This window comes from Pristiophorus japonicus, chromosome 8 (assembly GCF_044704955.1).
Source record: "Pristiophorus japonicus isolate sPriJap1 chromosome 8, sPriJap1.hap1, whole genome shotgun sequence".
Lineage (NCBI taxonomy): Eukaryota > Metazoa > Chordata > Chondrichthyes > Pristiophoridae > Pristiophorus > Pristiophorus japonicus.
In genome coordinates this window covers 210,554,708-210,580,232 of record NC_091984.1, presented here as the reverse complement: position 1 = coordinate 210,580,232, position 25,525 = coordinate 210,554,708, and the positions used below count along the sequence as shown (strand labels likewise).

Sequence of the window (25,525 nt, the reverse complement as noted above, 5' to 3'; positions counted from 1 at the left end):
CCCATCAATTTCCCCAACACAATTTCCCGACCAATAAGGATTTCCCTCAGTTCCTCCTCCTTACAAGACCTTCTGACCCCTTTTATATCCGGAAGGTTGTTTGTGTCCTCCTTAGTGAATACCGAACCAAAGTACTTGTTCAATTGGTCTGCCATTTCTTTGTTCCCCGTTATGACTTCCCCTGATTCTGACTGCAGGGGACCTATGTTTGTCTTTACTAACCTTTTTCTCTTTACATATCTATAGAAACTTTTGCAATCCGTCTTAATGTTCCCTGCAAGCTTCTTCTCGTACTCCATTTTCCCTGCCCTAATCAAACCCTTTGTCCTCCTCTGCTGAGTTCTAAATTTCTCCCAGTCCCCGGGTTCGCTGCTATTTCTGGCCAATTTGTATGCCACTTCCTTGGCTTTAATACTATCCCTGATTTCCCTTGATAGCCACGGTTGAGCCACCTTCCCTTTTTTATTTTTACGCCAGACAGGAATGTACAATTGTTGTAGTTCATCCATGCGGTCTCTAAATGTCTGCCATTGCCCATCCACAGTCAACCCCTTAAGTATCATTCGCCAATCTATCCTAGCCAATTCACGCCTCATACCTTCAAAGTTACCCTTCTTTAAGTTCTGGACCATGATCTCTGAATTAATTGTTTCATTCTCCATCCTAATGCAGAATTCCACCATATTATGGTCACTCTTCCCCAAGGGGCCTCGCACAATGAGATTGCTAATTAATCCTCTCTCATTACACAACACCCAGTCTAAGATGGCCTCCCCCCTAGTTGGTTCCTCGACATATTGGTCTAGAAAACCATTCTTTATGCACTCCAGGAAATCCTGCTCCACCGTATTGCTTCCCGTTTGGTTAGCCCAATCTATGTGCATATTAAAGTCACCCATTATAACTGCTGCACCTTTATTGCATGCACCCCTAATTTCCTGTTTAATGCCCTCCCCAACATCACTACTACTGTTTGGAGGTCTGTACACAACTCCCACTAATGTTTTTTGCCCTTTGGTGTTCTGCAGTTCTACCCATATAGATTCCACATCATCCAAGCTAATGTCTTTCCTAATTATTGCATTAATCTCCTCTAACGAGCAATGCTACCCCACCTCCTTTTCCTTTTATTCCATCCTTCTTAAATGTTGAATACCCCTGGATGTTGAGTTCCCAGCCCTGATCATCCTGGAGCCACGTCTCTGTAATCCCAATCACATCATATTTGATAACATCTATTTGCACAGTTAATTCATCCACTTTATTACGGATAGTCCTTGCATTAAGACACAAAGCCTTCAGGCTTGTTTTTTTTAAACACCCTTTGTCCTTTTAGAATTTTGCTGCACATTGGCCCTTTTTGTTCTTTGCCTTGGGTTTCTCTGCCCTCCACTTTTCCTCATCTCCTTTCTGTCTTTTGCATTTGTCTCCTTTTTGTTTCCCTCTGTCTCCCTGCATTGGTTCCCATCCCCCTGCCATATTAGTTTAACTCCTCCCCAACAGCACTAGCAAACACTCCCCTTAGGACATTGGTTCCGGTCCTGCCCAGGTGCAGACCGTCCGGTTTGTACTGGTCCCACCTCCCTCAGAACTGGTTCCAATGCCCCAGGAATTTGAATCCCTCCCTGCTGCACCACTGCTCAAGGGGCAAAGTGTGTTAAAAAGACAAGCCAGAAGGCTCTGTGCCTCAATGCGAGGAGTATTCGGAATAAGTTGGACGAATTAACTGCGCAGATGGCAGTTAACAGATATGATGTAAGTGGCATCACGGAGACATGGCTCCAGGGTGACCAAGGCTGGAAACTCAACATCCAGGGGTATTCAACATTTAGGAAGGATAGGCAGAGAGGAAAAGGAGGCGGGGTGGCATTGATGGTTAAAGAGGAAATTAATGCAATAGTAAGGAGGGACATTAGCTTGGATGATGTGGAATCGGTATGGGTGTAGCTGCGGAATACCAAAGGGCAGAAAACGCTAGTGGGAGTTGTGTACAGATCACCGAACAGTAGTAGTGAGGTTGGGGACAGCATCAAACAAGAAATTAGGGATGTGTGCAATAAAGGTACAGCAGTTATCATGGGCGACTTTAATCTACATATTGATTGGGCTCACCAAACTGGTAGCAATGCGATGGAGGAGGATTTCCTGGAGTGTATTAGGGATGGTTTTATAGACCAATATGTCGAGGAACTAACTAGAGAACTGACCATCCCAGACTGGGTGATGTGTAATGAGAAGGGACTAATTAGCAATCTTGTTGTGCGAGGTCCCTTGGGGAAGAGTTACCATAATATGGTAGAATTATTTATTAAGATGGAGAGCGACACAGTTAATTCGGAAACTAGGGTCCTGAACTTAAGGAAAGGTAACTTCGACGGTATGAGGCGTGAATTGGCTAGAATAGACTGAACATAAGAACATAAGAATTAGGTACAGGAGTAGGCCATCTAGCCTCTCGAGCCTGCTCCGCCACTCAACAAGATCATGGCTGATCTGGCCGTGGACTCAGCTCCACTTACCCGCCCGCTCTCCATAACCCTTAATTCCCTTATTGGTTAAAAATCTATCTATCTGTGATTTGAATACATTCAATGAGCTAGCCTCAACTGCTTCCTTGGGCAGAGAATTCCACAGATTCACAACCCTCTGGGAGAAGACATTCCTTCTCAACTCGGTTTTAAATTGGCTCCCCTGTATTTTGAGGCTCTGCCCCATAGTTCTAGTCTCCCCGACCAGTGGAAACAATCTCTCTGCCTCTATCTTGTCTATCCCTTTCATTATTTTAAATGTTTCTATAAGATCACCCCTCATCCTTCTGAACTCCAACGAGTAAGGACCCAGTCTACTCAATCTATCATCATAAGGTAACCCTCTCATCTCCGGAATCAGCCTAGTGAATCATCTCTGTACCCCCTCCAAAGCAAGTATATCCTTCCTTAAGTAAGGTGACCAAAACTGCACGCAGTACTCCAGGTGCGGCCTCACCAATATCTTGTACAGTTGCAGCAGGACCTCCCTGCTTTTGATACTTAAAGGGTTGATGGTGGATAAGCAATGACAAACATTTAAAGATCACATGGATGAACTTCAGCAATTGTACATCCCTTTCTGGAGTAAAAATAAAACGGGGAAGGTGGCTCAACCGTGGCTAACAAGGGAAATTAAGGATAGTGTTAAAACCAAGGAAGAGGCATATAAATTGGCTAGAAAAAGCAACAAACCTGAGGACTGGGAGAAATTTAGAATTCAACAGAGGAGGACTAAGGTTTTAATTAAGAGGAGGAAAATATAGTACAAGAGGAAGCTTGCAGGGAACATAAAAACTGACTGCAAAAGCTTCCAGAAATATGTGAAGAGAAAAAGATTAGTGAAGACAAACGTAGGTCCCTTGCAGTCGGATTCAAGTGAATTTATAATGGGGAACAAAGAAATGGCAGACCAATTGAACAAAGGAAGACACAAATAACCTGCCGAATGTACTAGGGGACAGTGGGTCTAGTGAGAAGGAGGAACTGAAGGATATCCTTATTAGGCGAGAAATTGTGTTAGGGAAACTGATGGAATTGAAGGCCGATAAATCCCCGTGGCCTGATAATCTGCATCCCAGAGTACTTAAGGAAGTGACCCTAGAAATAGTGGATACATTGGTGATCATTTTCCAACAGTCTATCGACTCTGGATCAGTTCCTATGGACTGGAGGGTAGCTAATGTAACACCACTTTTTTAAAAAGGAGGGAGAGAGAAAACGGGTAATTATAGACTGGTTAGCCTGACATCAGTAGTGGGGAAAATGTTGGAATCAATCATTAAGGATGAAATAGCAGTGCATTTGGAAAGCAGTGACAGGATCGGTCCAAGTCAGCATGGATTTATGAAAGGGAAATCATGCTTGACAAATCTTCTGGAATTTTTTGAGGATGTAACTAGCAGAGTCGACAAGGGAGAACCAGTGGATGTAGTGTATTTGGACTTTCAAAAGGTTTTTGACAAGGTCCCGTACAAGAGATTGGTGTGCAAAATCAAAGCACATGGTATTGGGGGTAATGTACTGAAGTGAATAGAGACATGGTTTGCAGACAGGAAACAGAGAGTCGGGATAAACGGGTCCTTTTCAGAATGGCAGGCAGTGACTAGTGGAGTGCCGCAGGGCTCAGTGCTGGGACCCCAGCTATTTACAATATACATTAATGATTTGGATGAAGGAATTGAGTGTAATATGTCCAAGTTTGCAGATGACACTAAACTGGGTGGCGGTGTGAGCCATGAGGAGGACGCTAAGAGGCTACAGGGTGACTTGGACAGGTTAGGTGAGCGGGCAAATGCATGGCAGGTGCAGTATAATGTGGATAAATGCGAGGTTATCCATTTTGGGGGCAAAAACACGAAGGCAGAATATTATCTGAATGACGGCAGATTAGGAACAGGGAAGGTGCAACCTGGATGTCATGGTTCATCAGTCATTGAAAGTTGGCATGCAGGTACAGCAGGCGGTGAAGAAGGCAAATGGTATGTTGGCCTTCATAGCTAGGGGATTTGAGTATAGGAGCAGGAAGGTCTTACTGCAGTTATACAGGGCCTTGGTGAGGCCTCACCTGGAATATTGTGTTCAGTTTTGGTCTCCTAATCTGAGGATGGATGTTTATGCTATTGAGGGAGTGCAGCGAAGGTTCACCAGACTGATTCCAGGGATGGCTGGACTGACATATGAGAAGTGACTGGATCAACTGGGCCTTTATTCACTGGAGTTTAGAAGGATGAGAGGGGATCTCATAGAAACATATATGATTCTGACGGGATTGGACAGGTTAGAGGTGGGAAGAATGTTCCCGATGTTGGGGAAGTCCAGAACCAGGGGACATAGTCTTAGAATAAGGGGTAGGCCATTTAGGACTGAGATGAGGAGAAACTTCTTCACTCAGAGAGTTGTTAACCTGTGGAATTCCGTATCGCAGAGAGTTGTTGATGCCAGTTCATTGGATATATTCAAGAGGGAGTTAGATGTGGCCCTTACTGCTAAAGAGATCAAGGGGTATGGAGAGAAAGCAGGAAAGGGGTACTGAGGGAATGATCAGGCATGATCTTATTGAATGGCGGTGCAGGCTTGAAGGGCCGAATGGCCTACTCCTGCACCTATTTTCTATGTTTCTATGTTTCTATGAACCCATTAGCGCCTCAGATACCGCCTCCCTTCATTTCTGAAGCGAAAATGCCCAATTTTCCACAATTTTGCAGCCCATCTCGCCAGGCGCTAATTCTTCAAAAAATTAAAACTTCGCGCAGGTCGCTAACGAATTTCGCCTCCATAATGTTGGACCTGATGGTGAGTGTGTGTCATCATTGCATAGGTTCTCACTTAGAATTAGGACCTTCATTAGCAGTTGTAAAATGATTTTCTCTCCTTCCCCTTCATGGGAAAGCAACTGCTACTCCGAATGCTCCCACACCGGTGCATATGCGATCAGGAATCCAGCAGTTTTCCATGCTCCCTAACTGTACTCCCACTATACGTCAGTGATCCAATCTACTTCACCTTATAAATTGGGATTTTAACTAATGGTTGGAAACCTGCTCGGACCTTCTGGGGCAGAGTATTGTGAATTTATATAATGGTAGCACTTAAACTCAATTATAAGATAATTTCCTTTGGCGATTGTGTTAATATATTCCCCTTCCGATTACTGGGAGTATATAATAATTCTTATGGGGTAAAACAAACAAAAGCTCCTGCAATAGCTTTCGCACCCACGAAAAAGAGAGTCTCTGAGGCTGCTTTTTTGTTTGGTTTTAAAATGACTGTATTTCTCTCTTAATTGGTAAATTGCTTAAGCGGTTCCCTTTATTTTTGCTTCTAATTGCTTAAAGATATCCCATGTGCCTCAGCGAAAACTTTATTACAGCACTTTGGAAAGTAATGTTAATTTAAGCTTGTTTAAGTGCATCGCAGCTGCATGCACTGCAACCCTGAAAGATGATTCAATAAAAACCATGGCTTATATTTATTTCCATTCATTCATTTCAACAGAAAGGCCGCTGTGAATAAAAATACGAGAACATCACTTCGTGTTCACATCTACATTTTGCTTTAATTAGCAAAGGAAAACAGAGCCCTGTGCTACTTGAAATCTTGGGGAATGGTACTGAATTTATATATCAGGGGAGATGCTTGTTTATTCAAAGAGATGGAAATGCACCTCAAAGGGATTTTTTTCAGATATTTACCACTTCACTTTATTTTTTTTCATTTCAAGCAGAAGATGCATTAAGACCCACAGAATAGGATTTTTATTCCACTTGTGGGCTGACCAGATTACTCATGATTAATGAAGCCACAAGTGAGTTATGGTGAGTACCATGAGCAAGATCTATCTCGGCCCCAAAATTCTGAATCCCATGATCCGCTGTCGTTAAGTGCGGCAGAGTGGAACGTCGACCTACCCAATCGGCCTGACACTCACTCTGTCAGAATCCAAGGGTTGGGAAATTCAAATGTTACTGGATAGTTCAAAGGCGCACATTCTGCAACATTGCCTACTTACTCTGGGGGGGAGGGGGGGCGGTGGGGGGTTTGGAACAGTCACGGGAGGGGGCTGCAAAGGAAGGGATTGTAAGGGCAGAAGTGCTGCACTTAAAGCTAGACTACTCTTAAAGCAGCAGCAGCAGGCAGAAATTTGTAACCATAGATCAAAAAAGAACCAAGAAGAAGTGGGAGGCAGGAGACCAATTGACATAGCAGCCAGGACCATATGGAAAGAAGTGGCAGAGGTAGTAAGTATCAACTCCCAAATCTAGGCTGCCACTCCAGTGCAGTGCTGAGGGAGTGCTGCACTGTCGGAGGTACCAACTTTCAGATGAGACGTTAAACCGAGGCCCCATCCGCTCTCTCAAATGGATGTAAAAGATCTCATGGCACTATTTTGAGGAAGAGCAGGGGAGTTATCCCCGGTGTCCTGGCCACTATTTATCCCTCAATCAACTAGATTATCTGGTCATCATCACATTGCTGTTTGTGGGAGCTTGCTGTGCACAAATTGGCTGCCGCATTTCTCACATTACAACAGTGACTACACTCCAAAAGTACTTCATTGGCTGTAAAAGCGTTTGAGATGTCCAGTGGTCGTGAAAGGTGCTATACAAGTGAAAGTCTTTCTTTCCTTTTTAATCCGTTTCAATGCAGGATGACGATTAATGACCTTACAAAGTCTGCAAGCTATCGTTAATGTATATTTTGATCATTTCAGAAAGTAGACCTATATTCACCCTAAAAGTGCTTTTGCAAATCGAAGGGCATCACCCGGTGCACTGAATGATCTGCAGTGGCACTTGCACAGAGAAGATTCAATTCAATTAATGCAGCATTTTGCAATGCGTGCGGGAACTGCTGAAGCCTCACTACTTCTATGGGAAGCGAAGTGATGAAAATTCTCAATTAGTTATCAAATTCAAATGTCTGTGACTGATAATAGGAATCATTCTTCTGTTATACAGGAAACACTTGTGCACAATTCCGAAGGCGGACAGACAGGAAGAGGCAACGTATATCCTGGAAACATGCTCAGCAGATGTAGGTTATGGAGATGTGGGAAGGCCTGCACCCACAGATGGTTTGTGCTGACTACGAATGGTCAATGGACAGAAATGGTTTCTATTTTTGAGGCTGAAACTCCGAAAGAACCTTTGTATGAGTCTACCAGGAAAGAAAAAGTAGAAATCAGAAAGCTCATTCATTTCTCATTCTCCAGAACTCCATGGACAAATGCTGCAGAGAAGGAACCAATGCTAGAACCTTCAGCATCTGGCACTGCCAGCAGAAACTGGCCCTCTCCATCATGAACCCTGTTATTGCACTAATCAGTCCAGATAGGTTCGCTCGATACAGATAGTCTAGCTCAGTAATTGACATAGGGTGATTCACAACTCACAAGGAATGATGAGGTATTGGAGGTGGGGCATGATGCATCTAAGTGGAGGCTTAGGAGATGCCAGTCTCTGGCTGATGCACATTCAAATGATGATCAGAGGTCCTGGCACGAAAGGACAAATACTTGCTGAGCATCAGAACCCTATGGCGTCACTGCAAAGACACTCCAAAAATGTCTGGTAGATGGCAGAGGTGGTTTAAGAGTGCAATGTCATCCACTGCAGCACTGTCAAAAAGGGCTTTTCTATATTACAGGGCATCCAGGACCGAGTAGCAGCTCCAGGAACATCTGTACATACCTCACAGAACATGGAAGCCTTCTGGCACATGACCGAATGCATATATTGAGAAATAAACTCCTCAATCTATCTATAAGTAGGCCTTACATGCCTAGCTTTCTGGACTGCCTGTTGTCCGTCCTCCTCATTCCCCTCTTACAAATAGATTACAGAAGGTGGGAATCCCCATAGGGAAAAACAATTTCCAGCCTTCCCTTCATTTTAGGGAAATACCTCGAAGAAGAAATAGTCTAAAAGGAGAATTCCAAATGAAGCTGGGAGCCTCCATAATAAAGAACAATTTTTTTGACAAAAGACCAATCCAAAATAATGAGCCTCTATCGAACAGCAATAGAACACAGTGATTCATCTTTAAGATCCCAGCACCAGCCGTCCTCAGCTGCTGGTCTAATATAGGCCTGTTTTATAGTAGCATAAGTTAGATCAGTGGATCATGGAGTGTAAATATTACAATTTAATTCTTATAAGAAAAGAAAGAGCTTGCATTTATATAGTGCCTTTCACAAACTCAGGATGTTCCAAATTGCCTCACAGCCAATGAAGTACCTTTGAAGTGTAGTTACACACAGTTGTCAATGTTCACACAGCAAGGTCCTTCAAACAGAAAAGAGATAAATGACCAGATTATCTGTTTCTTGTTTTAGTGAAGTTGGTTGAGGGATAAATGCTGGTCAGGATGTCATCCTGGTCTAAACCCATCATTTGCACAGCTGTGCTTTAGCTAAGGTGGGCACAGCTTACATCCTCCCTCACTTCCAGCAGAATTTAGGGCAGAGCTCAAAGACAGTGTGAAACTGATGCACCCTCTCCAAGTCCCAAATGGATTAGTGGCAATGCAAGAGCAGATCTAGCTGTTGTGTGGAATGCAATTTGAACCTGATGCTCTTCAAACAGGTTTTAAATGGACAAATAGCCCCAGTAATTAAAATGCAAAATGATGTAATCACCGTAAGTTATTCTATGGCGAATAGATCACCTCTAATTATAAGGACTATCATCCATTGAAAATTCATCACATCATTACATACATTATAAATTATATTCCCAGAGATGCGCCCCAAATACAAACTTTGTTATACATTTTGACCAAAGAAAATTTTGAAATCATCGAGCCTTAAAGTTTTATAACTACCCAAACAAGGTGAAGTCGAATTATCTGTATGACTGACTACAACCGAACTCCTGGAAAAATGTTGGAGGCAACTTTGTAGATGCTCGCTACCAGCTTTTCTGCTAGTAGGGCGACTTTAACGTTCACAAAGTCCAATTAAATGGTTGGACTTTTGATTCTGACTGCATGATTTGGAGACCCAAATCTGAATGATCTAGTGGACTCTATTTCAGTGACTCCTGGCAAAAAGTAAAGCAAGCAACAAATTTTTAAAAGTAGCATAAAAGCATCTATTAAACCAAAGCAAGACATAAATCTACTGGGGCAAAATGTTTCAGTTGGTGCATTAATCAGATTGGTTCACAAAACAAAATCAACCTCATCAGCTTTTGTGAAAGCTACAATACAAGTGATTTAAAATTAAAATGAAGCAACTGCGTTGTGCATCCATTAAAATGTAGAATGCTGTGCTTTGAACCTGTCTGGAACTTGAGTTGGCAAATTGCTACAAGCAAAGCAAAAGCAGACTCAACTTTATATGAATTACCGCGATCTTCTTTCCTGAAAATAAAACCAATGTAAAATAAGAATATTTGGTGTTTTTGTTATTTAGGTGCCTGCATCATTTTTGAACTAAAAATCTTAATATTTTCCATTCAATCAGTTGGGTCCTACTAGACCTGACATAACATATAGCTAAAAAAAGAGAGAATTGCTTTTTGCCCTATAGGATTCTATGATATTTGCTCCAATAAGGTACTTGATCCTTTGGTTGTTTGAATGAAACCTCCTACAGGGTATTTTCTACAGTTTTGATGACAAGATCTGGACTGCAATGCTAATCAGAACAAGTTTGGGTTTTCTGCATACCGATTAACATTTTTGCTACAATATGAATTGCTGTAACTTGATTTTTCAAAGCAAAAGCAGAAAATAGCAGTCTGAATTTTTCAAAAATGTAGTTGCAGCATGACAGGAGCACCAACAATATTACAAGTCACAGACAAGCCTAAACTACTTGACCCAAAAATCAAAAGACAAGGCAACATGACACAACTAGAAATGTATCCTCAGCTGTCCTCCTTTACTTCACGGGATTAAATCTTCGGACAAAGAACACACAAGTCTTTTTCGAGTAGGGTATTCCATGTCCTAAGAACCCTAAGAAAGCTGAGAGTTTTGATTCAAATAATGGTGTAAAATAAATCTGCTAATCCTCTCCCTTTAGTCTTTAGTTGTTGATCTTAAATTTTGCCCCGATTACTGACTCACCAACCAATATTTTTACCAATGTTTTACCCTATTTACCTTATCAAAACTCTTTGTACATAACTTTAAATGCCTTCCCTCAAATGTCCTTTTACCCTAATGAAAAGAACCTTGTGTCTTTTGTCTTTCTCCTTACTAGAGCATCTTAGTATCATCTTGGTGCATCTCTTCTGCACACTCTCCATTGCCTGGACATTTTTCCTAAAGTAGGGCACCCAGTAACGCCTTTAACGTAGTAAAATGTCCCAAAGCGCTTCACAGGAGTGTTATAAGACAAAACATAAATTTGACACCAAGCCACATAAGAAGAAATTACAGCAAATGATCAAAGGTGTGGTTAAAGCGGTAGGTTTTAGGGAGCGGTCTTAAAGGAGAAAAGAGAGGTAGAGAGGCGGAGAGGTTTAGGGAGGGAGTTCCAGAGCTTAAGGCCCAGGCAGCTGAAGGCACGGACACCAATGGTTGAGCAGTTATAATCAGGAACGCTCCAGAGGGCAGAATTTGAGGAGCGCCGACATCTCGTGGGCTTGTGAGGCTAGAGGAGATTACAGAGATAGGGAGGGGTGAGGCCATGAAGAGATTTGAAAACAAGGATGAGAATTTTGAAACTGAGGCTTTGCTTAACCGGAAGCCAATGTAGGTCAGCGAGCACAGGGGTGATGGGTGAGCGGGACTTGGTGCGAGTTAGGACACGGGCTGCTGTGTTTTGGATGACCTCAACTTTAGAATGTGGGAGGCCAGCCAGGAGTACGTTGGAATAGTCAAGTCTAGAGGCAACAAAGATAAGGTGAAAATGTGGCAAACGTGTGGCATTCTAATTTTCAAAGAACAGTACAACCAGGGGGAAGGGATAAAAATAGTTTTGAATGGTGATTTCCCCAAAGATGGTCCATAAAAGGAAGGTTTAAAATAAGCTGGTCATCAAGAATGCAGCTCAAATATTTCATTGCTATATAATTTATTAGCCATAGTGAAAATTTATATGAATAAACCAAAGACTATTCCTAAAGACACGTTTGTTTTCTCACTGAATCAGATTGTGCAAAGTATGACTGAGAGAGCATTGTCCAATAAATCACCGCCCTGAAAACAGTTCAGCTGAATGAAGCACATGAGAAATCAAATCCACAAAATATATGTTATTTTCTTTTTAAAAGAAAATATGGGTGTGTTTTATTATTACTGACCTTTTGGTCCCCGAGCTCCAGGCATGCCTCGTGCAGCTGGGGCACCTCGGAGTTTAAACGCATCTTCAGTTGCTCCTTTAACTGTCAGGTGTCCACGGTTTGTCACTAGAGAACTGACCGGCTCGGCAGCTGCCAATAAAGCCACCTGTAGTGCAAGGACAAAGCGGTCAAGGATTTTTAGTGACTTTTGTGAGCATAAACACTGCAAGTACTGGTTGTAAAATTCCAACCATGGGGAAACTTTCAAAAAGGAAGCAGGATCAAACTTAGTGTCAGGGCTTATAATACACATAAAGGTGGATCATTAATATTTTGATCTAGGAGTGAAGATTGCGACATAACAAATCGGGTTTGAATCACTTACTGTTAAAAAATTAATCCAAGAAAGAATCAGCCCAACATGTTTGCACCAGTATTTTTCTCCACGTGAGCCTTGTAGTCGAATCTCACTCTCCTTCTCACCTCCTCGACATTTCTTACCATTCATCTTTTTCAAGCTACTGTCGAAATCCCTTTCAAAATAATTGATGGGACTCTGCTTCATAAATTATTCTTGGCAGAGAATTCCACATTCTAACTACCCTGTGTAAAGTTTTTTTGTTCTAACCCCATTAATTCTGACACCTTGGACTTTACCAAGCTACAAATATAGATTTCTTTAATTCACCTGTTTAGCTGTCACACAAAAACATGTCGAGGTGAAGACAGGATTGGGCAGCTCTTCAATACCCCCATCCAAAGAGTTATTCTTCATCTGCTGAGAACAACTGGTGTTTGCCTGGATAATGTCTGTGACCACTGGTGGGACACCACAGCTGAGCTCATTCCTGCCCTCACTTTCCATCTCTGTACATGCACATTGTAACAGTGTCATGGAGGTCGGAATAAAGGGCAAAAAACCTGGCTGAATTTTCTTTCTCTAGCCCAGGAAGAATGAAGCCTCGTCTTTGCTGGACTAGAGAAAGGCAAAGTGAACTTTGCTATATGGAAGAAAATGCAGGAAAGTGGATTATTTGACCTCTCTATTAGTCAAGGATGTCGGAGTCGAGGATGACTTGCTTCCACACTAAAAATGAGTTCTCAGGTGACTGAAGAGTCCAATTCAGGACCTACAGTCTCTGTCACAGGTGGGGCAGATGGTGGTTGAAGGAATGGGAGGTTGGGGAGCCTGGGTTGCCGCACGTTCCTTCCGCCGTCTACGCTTAGCTTCAACTTACTCTCAGCGATGAGGCTTGAGGTGCTCAACGCCTTCCCGGATGCTCTTCCTCCACTTTGGGCGGTCTTGGGCCAGGGATTCCCAGGTGTTGTTGGGGATGTTGCACTTTTTCAAGGAAGCTTTGAGGGTGTCCTTGAAGCGTTTCCTCTGCATCCCCCGGGGCTCGCTTACCGTGTCGAAGCTCCGAGTAGAGCGCTTGTTTTGGGAGTCTCGTGTTTGTCATGCGGACGATGTGGCCCGCCCAACGGAGCTGACCGAGCGTGGTCAGTGCTTCGATGCTTGGAATGTTGGCCTGAACAAGAACACTGATATTGGTGCGCCTATCCTGCCAATGGATCTGCAAGACCTAGCCTTGGCAAAAGTATATATCTTCTTTATAAATTGAAGACATTTTGGTGTTTAAAAAAAAAAATCAGGGAACATCTAGAAAACAATGATCAAACACACAACTGTGTCATTCCATTTGAGTCCACAATATGATTGGAGGCCTACCGAACTGAACTGGACCAAACTGTCCTTTGCAGATTAAAAGTGATCAATAATAGAACTAGGGACATAACGTTATCATCCAAGTCCAGCCACAACCCACAATAAGAAGTAGTATTTCTCTAGGTCAGATCTTTGAATGAATAAAAGCTGGGAAATTGTCTAATTCCTTGATGACCCTTGATGCCTTAATGGTCATTGACTGTAACGTGCCTATAAGAGGCAGGGGACTTTTCGCCTGGATCTTATGCAGTTAAAAAAATAAAGCAATTGATGCAGAAAATTACCTCAGGCTTTTCTTAAGCATGTTTCAAAACTCATGTGAAAGAACCTCGAACACCTGTGTGAAATATTCCAAACCATTTACACGTGAAACAAGCAGGACCCTACATGGAAAAGATCTGCTTCTGCATTTTTCCATTGAGTAGATTTTCAGAAAGAATTTTATAATCATTTCACAATTTCAAAAACCTTCTTTGTTGTTTACTGGATGCCATAACCAGCTGGCAGTGCAATAATTTACATATTGCATTACTGTCTCAAGCCATTTAATTATTTTGCTAAAAGAGGTTTTATTTTCCATCGTTCAACAGGATCTAGAAATCTCCTTCCTCTGTTGACAGAATTCAAATTTGATCAAAATATAATTATGAAAAGCAGCATCGCAGGTCAGTAAGGCAATTAAAAATGCTGACAAAGCACAGGGATTTATTTCTAGCGGTATTGAATTCAAAACTAGTGAAGTTATGTTAAACATAGAAACATAGAAAATAGGTGCAGGAGCAGGCCATTCGGCCCTTCGAGCCTGCACCACCATTCAATATGATCATGGCTGATCATTCAACCTCAGTACCCCACCCCAGCCTTCTCTCCATACTCCCTGATCCCTTTAGCCGTAAGGGTCACACCTAACTCTCTTTTGAATATGTCCAATGAACTGGACTCAACAACTTTCTGTGGCAGAGAATTCCACAGGTTCACAACTCTCTGGGTGAAAAAGTTTCTCGGTCCTATATGGCTTACCCCTTATCCTTAGACTGTGTCCCCGGTTCTGGATTTCCCCAACATCGGGAACATTCTTCCTGCATTTAACCTGTCCAGTACTGTCAGAATTTTATACGTTTCTATGAGATCCCCTCTCATTCTTCTAAATTCCAGTGAGTATAAGCCTAGTCAATCCAGTCTTTCTTCATATGTCAGTCCTGCCATCCCGGGATCTTACACGCCTTCAATTGGCGTTCTGGACTGGAATATCGGGTCCCTCATTGAAACATCTGTGAACACATGTGGAAGCAAGTCATCCTCATTCGAGGGACCGCCTATGATGATATGTTTCAATAAGATCATCTCTCATTCTTCTGAACTCCAATTTGTATAGGCCCAACCTACTCAACCTATCTTCATAAGTCAGCCCCCTCATCTCTGGAATCAACCTAGCAAACCATCTCTGAAGCGCTTCCAATGCAAGTATATCCTTCCTTAAATATGGAGACCAAAACTGTACGCAGTACTCCAGGTGTGGCCTTACCAATACCCTGTACAGTTGTAGCAGGACTTCTCTGCTTTTATACTCTATCCCCTTGCAATAAAAGCCAACATTCCATTTGTCTTCCTGATTACTTGCTGTACCTGCATTTTAACATTTTGTGTTTCATGCACAAGGACCCCCAGGTCCCTCTGTAGTGCAGCACTTTGCAATTTTTCTCCATTTAAATTATAATTTGCTGTTCTGCCAAAGTGGATAACCTCACATTTTCCCACATTATACTCCATCTGCCAAATTTTTGCCCACTCACTTAGCCTGTCTATATCCCTTTGCAGATTATTTGTGTCCTCCTCACAATTTGCTTTCCCACCCATCTTTGTATCATCAGCAAACTTGGCTACATTACACTCGGTTCCTTCATCCAAGTCATTAATATAGATTGTAAATAGTTGAGGATCCAGCACCGATCCCTGCAGCATCCCACTAGTCACTGTTTGCCAACCAGAAAATGACCCATTTATCCCGACTCTCTTGTTTTCTGTTAGTTAGCCAATCCTCAAAATAATATATTAACCCCAATCCCATGAGCTTTTATCCTGTGTAGTAACCTCTTACGTGTCACCCCATCGAATGCCCTCTGGAAATCCAAATACGCCACATCCAATTATCCACCCTGCTCATTACATTCTCAAAGAACTCCAGCAAATTTGTCAAACATGATTTCCTTTTCATAAAACCATGCTGACTCTTCTTGATTGAATCATGCTTTTCCAAATGTCCCGCTACTGCTTCATTGGACTCCAGCATTTTCCCAACGACAGATGTTAGGCTAACTGGTCTATAGATTCCTGCTTTTTGTCTGCCTCCTTTTTTAAACTTGTACAGGATCCTGTTCAGTTCGCCATCATTACCCCTCTGAAACTTACCGTATCTTCAGGATTTAGCACTTGTGCAGATAATCACATATATCCTGAAGTTGCGGTCAGTCATTCCCTGCTCTGACACTAGCCATGCAGTGGAACTCCCCAGAGCCGGCAATCAGTAAAATCAATTCAACTGATGAAAACTTACGTTTTTCTAATCTAATTGCACTGTTAAACACCCCATTAAAAATTTAGCCTTGTTGGAATAGATATAACTGGGATTTTAAGGGCATATTGACTGCTGAACAACTGTTCTAGCCCTGAAAAACAAATTTTATATTTTTGGAATGTCAAATTTCTCCTTATGATAGAAAATTAGTAGATTTTTAAAATAATAAAAAAATATTTTTTTAAATATAAAAACTTCAAAAAAACATATTTATTATCTAACATATTATAGTTAATTGCATTTTAATTAATGTAATGTGTTTTTAAAATGTATTTAATGTGTTTGTGTGTTTTTAGGAGTATTCCTATTCGTACTTATGGCAGCTCCGTAGAAACGAAACTCACCATAAGTATGAATGGGGATCCCCTACTTTCATTGATTGGGCCGACCCATGTGATCACAGGGACGCTTGCGAAGTGCCTACGCTCCTGGGATACATGGGCCTCTATGCAGGTCTATGCGTAGAGGCCCAGGATCGCAAGTCTCCAAACCTCCCAGACTACGAGTTAAGTTCATAGATTTTATGCAGGTCGGAGGCATCCGTCCACGGGAAGCCTCCGACCGCAAAACGTGGGCCAATATTTCAACTTCTACCTTAACTCCACGTATATGTACCAATCTTTATTTTGCACACCGTAAATTTTTTTTTAAGTTAATTGAATTAGTGCTTTTTACTTCCTGGTTTGCTGTCTGTGAGAATTCTTCGATGAGATTCTTTAATGCTATCGCTTTGCCACTGAGCACAAATTCTGGGCGAAGGTAGTTACTGAAAAATCCAATAGGGAAATAAAGAGAAATTTCTTTGCTCAGAGTGGTTAGAATATGGAACTTGTGACCACAGGAAGTAGTTGAGTCAAATAGCTTGGATGCTTTCAAGAGCAAACTAGACAAGTGAGTGAGAGAAAAGGGAATAGAAAGTTATGCTGAAAGGTTGAGATGAGGCAGATGGAATGGGAGGAGACTCTTGTGGAGTATAAATTCCAGCACAGACTTGTTGGGCCGAATGGCCGGTTTCTGTGCTGCATATTCCATGTAAAATAAAATATCCTAGAATTCATTAAAAACTCTGCACTTTAGTCAGAATCAGCTCAATGTACCTTAGCCTCCAGTGTACCCAAACGATCTGTCAGCTGGGAAATTTTACTGCAGTTCAAACAATCTGTAAAAGAAAAGCTTTGTGTCAGAATTTCAAGAGGTATATTTTAAATAAGAAGTAAACATAGGACGTGGATTATTCTGAGAAAATAAGATACAAGCTATGATTTGCTATGTATTAATTAAAAGTGTCTTGAATTATCCCCTTTTCTCATTTTAAGTTCATAGAATCATAGAATGGTTACAACACAGAAGAAGGCCTTTGGCCCGTCGAGCCCGTGCCGATCAAGTTCCATTTGAACCCCCCCCCCCCCCCTCAAAACTGTAACTTGAAAGCAAAATCCTGGGCATCTTATTTTGTGATCACTGATCATTGTGAAAAACAAAACACATATGCTGAAGATGCTAACTCAACACAGACCAGGGATCAAACCATGTTATACCTGTTCTGTTCTGTATAACTTTAGTTCCACTCCATGAAGTGTACTTACCAACTGAGCCTGGAGTTTTACTTAAGTTCACTACTCCAGTTAAGTAGTAAGGTTGCTTCATGAATTATAACACAAAAGCTAAGTGTAATGTTATAGTAGAAGTTATGCATTCACAGAGCAAGATTGGCTGATTTTATTTTCTCTCTAATCAGGCATTGAAACCAGGATCTGACTGCAAAATCTTATCACCCAACATACAAACAAGCAAGCGATTTTCCACAACATTTCCCTGAAACAGGAGCCAACTGAGTGCGATGAGCCAACGGTTCAGTTGAAACAGAGGAAGGAGCAGCAAGTTCATGCACAGTTACAGTAAACAGTAAAATTGATGCATTCTAAACACTGACTTAAAGAGCACATTTACCACTTCCTGCAGTTTATTGGAGAAAAATATATAATGAAGAGATTTGGTCAGTCTACAGCAATTAAGCACTTTTTGACTGGAAGCACAAGTTTCCACTGATATTCACTCTCCTAGTCCATGTGCAATAAAACCTGTACTCAAGATTTACTGTAAACTTATTAGCTACACTATTATAGGAATGTTATTCCATCAGTTATACGTGCAGTGGGATACTGGATTATTTTCACTATATTAGAATTCACTATAAATAGATTTGGTTCCATTAATCTTTACTTGAAGTTTTTCCGGCAACAGATCGCTTCCTGCAGGGTACTCCCACGCATCTTCCCCTAGGCTGGAGGTAGGGAAGAGAGATGACGTAGTAGTTCCCTTTGTAAATATTATTAATATGACGCCAATAATTCATCGGGCCATTTGTGAGGCACCAAAAAAATAAATCACCGTGAAAACTGCCGCATTGTTGTAAAAAATCCAACATTGTTCACGGTATCCTTCAGACAAAAGGAACCGGTCACCCCTGCCTGATCTGGTTGATCCATGATGTCAGTCCCACACTGCATGGTTGATGTCTTTTGGAGTGGCCTAACATGCCAATCGACTGCAATAGGGAGGGGCACTAAATGTGGCCTTGCCAGCATCACCCGCCTCTCAAGGACAAATTTTAAAAAAATCAACAGAGATCATCTGATGCACTTCATAATAGAATAAGAACATAGTGGAGAAATACCACCAACGCTGCCTCTGCAAGATCCTGCAAATCCCCTGGGAGGATAGACGCACCAACATCAGTGTTCTCGATCAGGCCAACATCCCCAGCATCGAAGCACTGACCACACTCGTCCAGCTCCGTTGGGCAGGCCACATTGTCTGCATGCCAGATACAAGACTCCCAAACCATCGCGCTATTCGGAACTCCTACACGGCAGGCGAGCCCCAGGTGGGCAGAAGAAATGTTTCAAGGACACCCTCAAAGCCTCCTTGATAAAATGCAACATCCCCACCAGCCAAAGACCACCCTAAGTGGAGGAAGAGCATCTGGGAGGCCGCTGAGCACCTCGAGTCCTGTCGCCGAGAGCATGAAGAAAACAAGCGCAGAGGAAGGAGCGTGCGGCAAACCAGACTCCCCACCCACCCTTTCCTCCAATGACTGTCTGTCCCACCTGCGACAGAGACTGGAATTCCCGAATTGGACTGTTCAGTCACCTGAGAACTCACTTTTGGAGTGGAAGCATGTCTTCCTCGAATTCGAGGGACTGCCTATGATGATGATGATGAAGAACATAAGAAAATGTTAATGCATAATTATTTGACCATGAACTTTCCTTTCAAACCACTGTCGATGTCCAATTTTAAAGAATGCCAAGGTTCCTTGCCCTGCTTCCTTTGAAAAAGATCAATCAGGATGATTAATATTTCGATGGTCCTCAACCCCCATCTCAACACATCTACTGCTCCAACTCCTTTTTAAAGACGTCAATTGACCCTGAATCAACTACTTTCTCTGCGAGTTTTCTCCACACATATTCTCTTACATGGCTTGAGGCTCCTAAAATTTGCAGTGTCCTCGAGCCCCTCGCCCTACACTCAGTGTCCAAATGAAATAGCTTGCTCATTTTAACCTTGTCAATAGCTTTCATGATTTTAAAGACCTGTATCATGTTCACCAGGAGTTTTCTGTTCCCCAGGAAAAAAATGCCTTTAGTTGCTTGAGCCTTAAATTCCTAAATGCCTGGAATCATCCTGATCATTCTTCTCTGAATCCTTTCTAATGCATCTAAATCCTTTTCAAAGTAGGGTGGCCAAAGTCACGTGCTATACTCCAGGAATGGCCTCAACATTGGTCTGCCTTGTAATGTAAGATTAACACTTTGGATTCACACTAACCAGCGTATGATCAATGACCATTTTAAAAATGAACAGTAGTAATCTGGATGTTGTTGTTTTTACACATTACAACTAGCAGCTTGGCTAAGGACTGATAAAATGTAGCGAACTCAATTAATTCAGTTTGAGAAACAAGCAAGCTTAACTGGCTTAATCTACTGATCTGACCTCGTGAGAGACTTGGACGGAAAAAAATTCAACCTTAATTATTCTCTACAGAGTTGATAAAACAGAAATCCTTGTCCCGTGGAATGGAAGCTATATGGGGACCCTACCTGCTGTTTTTCCAGTTAAACAGATTATCTGATCATTATTACATTGCGTTTCGTGGGAACTTGCTGTGTGCAAATTGGCTGCTGCATTTCCTACATTACAATAGTGACTACACTTCAAAAAGTGCTTCATTGGCTGAAAAGCGCTTTGAGATGTCTTGAGGTCGTGAATGACGCTGTATAAATACAAGTTTTTTTTCTTTCTTTATTAATGATTACTACTAAGTGCTACGTTGTAACTTGTAAAATTGGTGACTTCCACTACCTCCCAGTGCCTTCATTGCCTTGTCACGCTGCTTGTCCCACCTTCAGTCCTGGGTGAACCGTAATTTCCTCCAATTAAACATGGGGAAAACTGAAGTCGTTGCCTTCAGTCCCTGCCACAACCTCCATTCCTGACCTATTGATTTCTTCTTTGCATCCGCTTAATCTCTGCTTTCTGAAATGGATGCTTACATTGCTCCATAAGTCATCAGCACTTTCAGGTCAAATGTTGTTCCAATGCTTTGAAATATTCTATCTTTTGGGTTTTTGTCTGGTTTTTGTCTCTCCCAGGAGATCGCGTGGCTCCAGTTGGGGTGGAGTGTCGATGTTTTTAGTATAAGGGATGTTGCAGTGGTATGGGTGGACTGGTTGGGCTGGGTGCTCTTTGCCTTTCCGTCATTGCTCATGGGTTTGTATGTAACCTTCAGGGCTGCTGACCAAGGGCCGTGTGGCTCGTTGTCGGCCGGCGCGGACACGATGGGCCGAAATGGCCTCCTTCTGCGCTGTAAATTTCTATGTTTCTAAATGATCCACTTCTGTACTAAATTCATCTCTAGCTAGGATTGCCAATCCTGTAGGATTGCCCGAGACTCCAGGAATTAAAGATGAATCTCTAGAACACTGTTGCAAACGGGCATTAAAAGTTGTGGAGGCCTACTTAACATGCAAAACTTCTTCAGCACTGCAATTATATTAACTGCAATTATAGCACAGCACTGATATTAACCTGAAGTCAGGGGGAGTCTGGCACTGTCTGAAGCCCAGCAGCAGAACCATAGCGAGAGGCACCGACTGGACAGAAAAGGCCAAGGTAAATTGTTTTAAATTGCTTTTAAAAAAAGAAGAGCCTCCCCAGCCCAACCTCCCTTAAATCTCTGATCACCCTGGAATCCCCAGCCCCATTCTCCCTCCCGATCTCCTATCGCCTTCGAGGTCCCTCCTCCCATTGACTGCCAGGGACCATTCCCACGGGTCCTCGGCTGTGGCCTCCTGCCACCAAATTCTTGCTCCCACTCGCCGGCCAGTTAATGACTCTGGCTGGGTATCGGGCGGGACTCTGGGAACTTTTGTTTAAATGAGGCCCAGTCGTTAAGATCGACAGGGAGTTCATGTCCCCGAACTCTCTGGGTGGACTGCCCGCTTTGGGGCTTGCAGGCACTAATCCCGCCCCCTTTTAAAATCTAGGTATGTTTTGTTGGCCTCTGTAGGATAAATGTTAAAATGATCAGAAAGCTGTTTCTTCAATATTCCTCTTTTCTAATAACATCGAAGGTATTTTATATGATTGTCATGAGACAAAATGACCAACAGTGCAAAAAAAATCTACAAGCTTTCATGGGCAAGCCTGATCCTGTCCATACTGACCAACTACAGCTTTGCTATCTCAACCTTGGCCTAATTCAGCACAAAGCAGGGATCAAAATTTGAACCTCCCTTGCCTGTATGCTCCGACATTGCTCAGTACATTTATCCACCAAATTTTCAGAATTGCAAAATCCCTACCCTCAATTTGTTTTCTAACAATCACAAACAAACACTTCTCTAGTTCAGGAACTCCATAGACGCCAATTGAAAAAATCACTTTCAGCATTTTTTTGCTGGCAGAGGTTGGATTCAGCTTGACTTCGATTTGTTACTGTAAATCCAATTTCCAAGCTCTGAATTAAAATTTGGCATTAAAGAGATCCCCCTCTGAGGCAGGACTCATGCTGGTACTGAATCAGTTTGTACTGAATGTGGAAACTTGCCAGTATAAACTGGCAGCAGATCTTTCACCTAACCAGCTGTCATTCCCCTCTGCACCTTGCCCTACTGCCTGTTGCTCACTCCATACCGCTGCTGTTCTCAGCCAATACTGCAATTTGCCTTTTTTCATTCCCCATGTTTTCTCCCCTGCCCTGAAGACATTGATTCCTTGCTGGACTTTAGTTCCTTGGCTGCCAGACGCCTTTTGTTAATCCTCCAAGTGGTTTCTCTTCATATGCCAGTGGAGGAGCATTGGCAGGCTACTCAACTGTACAGCCATAAAAGCTGTGCCCGATCCCAACTGTACTCAACACCCACACACACACACACATACTTCTAGAAGAGAAGCCCTGAACAATTTTCTCTTCCATAACCAACCAAACCTCTCGACCACTGCATCAGTTAGCTAGATCAGACTGGGACCTGGACTGTTTTTACAATTACGTGTTGTCTTGCACAGCAGAGATTGGGGTGTTTAAATTTTCTTTCTCAAATTCCAAGTTCATAATGTGTCAGTTGTGGCTCAGTGGGTAACACTCTCACCTCTGAGTAAGAAGATTGTGGGTTCAAATCCCATTCCAGAGACTTGAGCATAAAAATCTAGGCTGTGACTCCAGTACAGTACTGAGGGAGTGCTGCACTGTCCGAGGTGCTACCTTTCGGGTGAGACATTAAACCAAGGCCACATTTGCTCTCTCAGATGGACGTAATAGATCCCATGGCACTATTTCAAAGAAGAGCAGGGGAGTTATCCCTGGTGTCCTGGCCAATATTTATCCCTCAATCAACATCACTAAAACAGATTATCTGGTCATAAAAACATAGAAAATAGGTGCAGGAGTAGGCCATTCAGACCTTCTAGCCTGCACCGCCATTCAATGAGTTCATGTCTGAACATGCAACTTTAGTACCCACTTCCTGCTTTCTCGCCATACAGGACTTCATCTAACTCCTTTTGATATATTTAGTGAATTGGCCTCAACTACTTTCTGTGGTAGAGAATTCCACACGTTCACCACTCTCTGGGTGAAGAAGTTTCTCCTCATCTCGGTCCTAAATGGCTTACCCCTTATCCTTAGACTGTGACCCCTGGTTCTGGACTTCCCCAACATTGGGAACATTCTTCCTGCATCTAACCTGTCTAAACCCGTCAGAATTTTAAACATTTCTATGAGGTCCCCTCTCATTCTTCTGAACTCCAGTGAATACAAGCCCAGTTGATCCAGTCTTTCTTGATAGGTCAGTCCCACCATCCCGGGAATCCGTCTGGTGAATCTTCGCTGCACTCCCTCAATAGCAAGAATGTCCTTCCTCAAGTTAGGAGACTAAAACTGTACACAATACTCCAGGTGTGGCCTCACCAATGCCCTGTACAACTGTAGCAACACCTCCCTGCCCCTGTACTCAAATCCCCTCGCTATGAAGGCCAACATGCCATTTGCTTTCTTAACCGCCTGCTGTACCTGCATGCCAACCTGCAATGACTGATGTACCATGACACCCAGGTCTCGTTGCACCTCCCCTTTTCCTAATCTGTCACCATTCAGATAATAGTCTGTCTCTCTGTTTTTACCACCAAAGTGGATAACCTCACATTTATCCACATTATACTTCATCTGCCATGCATTTGCCCACTCACCTAACCTATCCAAGTCACTCTGCAGCCTCATAGCATCCTCCTCGCAACTCACACTGCCACCCAACTTAGTGTCATCCGCAAATTTGGAGATACTACACTTAATCCCCTCGTCTAAATCAGGAATGTACAATGTAAACAGCTGGGGCCCCAGCACAGAACCTTGCGGTACCCCACAATCACTGCCTGCCGTTCTGAAAAGTACCCATTTACTCCTACTCTTTGCTTCCTGTCTGACAACCAGTTCTCAATCCACGTCAGCACACTACTCCCAATCCCATGTGCTTTAACTTTGCACATTAATCTCTTGTGTGGGACCTTGTCGAACGCCTTCTGAAAGTCCAAATATACCACATCAACTGGTTCTCCCTTGTCCACTTTACTGGAAACATCCTCAAAAAATTCCAGAAGATTTGTCAAGCATGATTTCCCTTTCACAAATCCATGCTGACTTGGACCTATCATGTCACCATTTTCCAGATGCACTGCTATGACATCCTTAATAATTGATTCCATCATTTTACCCACTACTGAGGTCAGGCTGACTGGTCTATAATTCCCTGTTTTCTCTCTCCCTCCGTTTTTAAAAAGTGGGGTTACATTGGCTACCCTCCACTCGATAGGAACTGATCCAGAGTCAATGGAATGTTGGAAAATGACTGTCAATGCATCCACTATTTCCAAGGCCACCTCCTTAAGTACTCTGGGATGCAGTCCATCAGGCCCTGGGGATTTATCGGCCTTCAATCCCATCAATTTCCCCAACACAATTTCCCGACTAATAAAGATTTCCGTCAGTTCCTTCTCCTTACTAGACCCTCTGACCCCTTTTATATCCGGAAGGTTGTTGGTGTCCTCCTTAGTGAATACTGAACCAAAGTACTTGTTTAATTGGTCTGCCATTTCTTTGTTCCCCGTTATGACTTCCCCTGATTCTGACTGCAAGGGACCTACGTTTGTCTTTACTAACCTTTTTCTCTTTACATACCTATAGAAACTTTTGCAATCCGCCTTAATGTTCCCTGCAAGCTTCTTCTCGTACTCCATTTTCCCTGCCCTAATCAAACCCTTTGTCCTCATCTGCTGAGTTCTAAATTTCTCCCAGTCCCCGGGTTCGCTGCTATTTCTGGCCAATTTGTATGCCACTTCCTTGGCTGTAATACTATCCCTGATTTCCCTAGATAGCCACGGTTGAGCCACCTTCCCTTTTTTATTTTTACGCCAGACAGGAATGTACAATTGTTGTAGTTCATCCATGCGGTCTCTAAATGTCTGCCATTGCCCATCCACAGTCAACCCCTTAACTATCATTCGCCAATCTATCCTAGCCAATTCACGCCTCATACCTTCAAAGTTACCCTTCTTTAAGTTCTGGACCATGGTCTCTGAATTAACTGCTGTTTGTGGGAGCTTGCTGTGCGCAAATTGGCTGCCACGTTTTCTACATTACGACAGTGACTATATTTCCAAAGTACTTCATTGGCTGTAAAGTGCTTTGGGACGTCCGGTGGTCGTGAAAGGGGCTATATAAATGTGAGTCTTTTTCTTTCTTTACGCATGTGCACGCATATAGGCCTAGAAATTAGGTCGTTCCCATTTTTTGGTGCATGGTGGGGGAGGGGGTGCGGGGGCAAACGGCAAAGGAATCAATACATATACCTGAATGGTGTGGCCCAAGGAGCCCCTGATATTTGGCCCCATGCATCATTTC

The 25,525-nt window shown here is 42.7% G+C and overlaps 1 protein-coding gene across 1 annotated transcript in view; it reads right to left on the bottom strand.

Annotated features, from left to right (window-relative positions):
- Positions 1-25,525, bottom strand: part of emid1 (EMI domain containing 1) — a 398,814-nt gene that overhangs the window by 126,273 nt on the left and 247,016 nt on the right. The window contains exons 5-6 of the mRNA XM_070887893.1: positions 17,160-17,221; positions 11,783-11,927 (exon numbers count right to left, since the gene is read on the bottom strand). Of these exons, the coding sequence (XP_070743994.1) occupies positions 11,783-11,927; positions 17,160-17,221 (207 nt within the window). The remainder of the gene's footprint in view (positions 1-11,782; positions 11,928-17,159; positions 17,222-25,525) is intronic.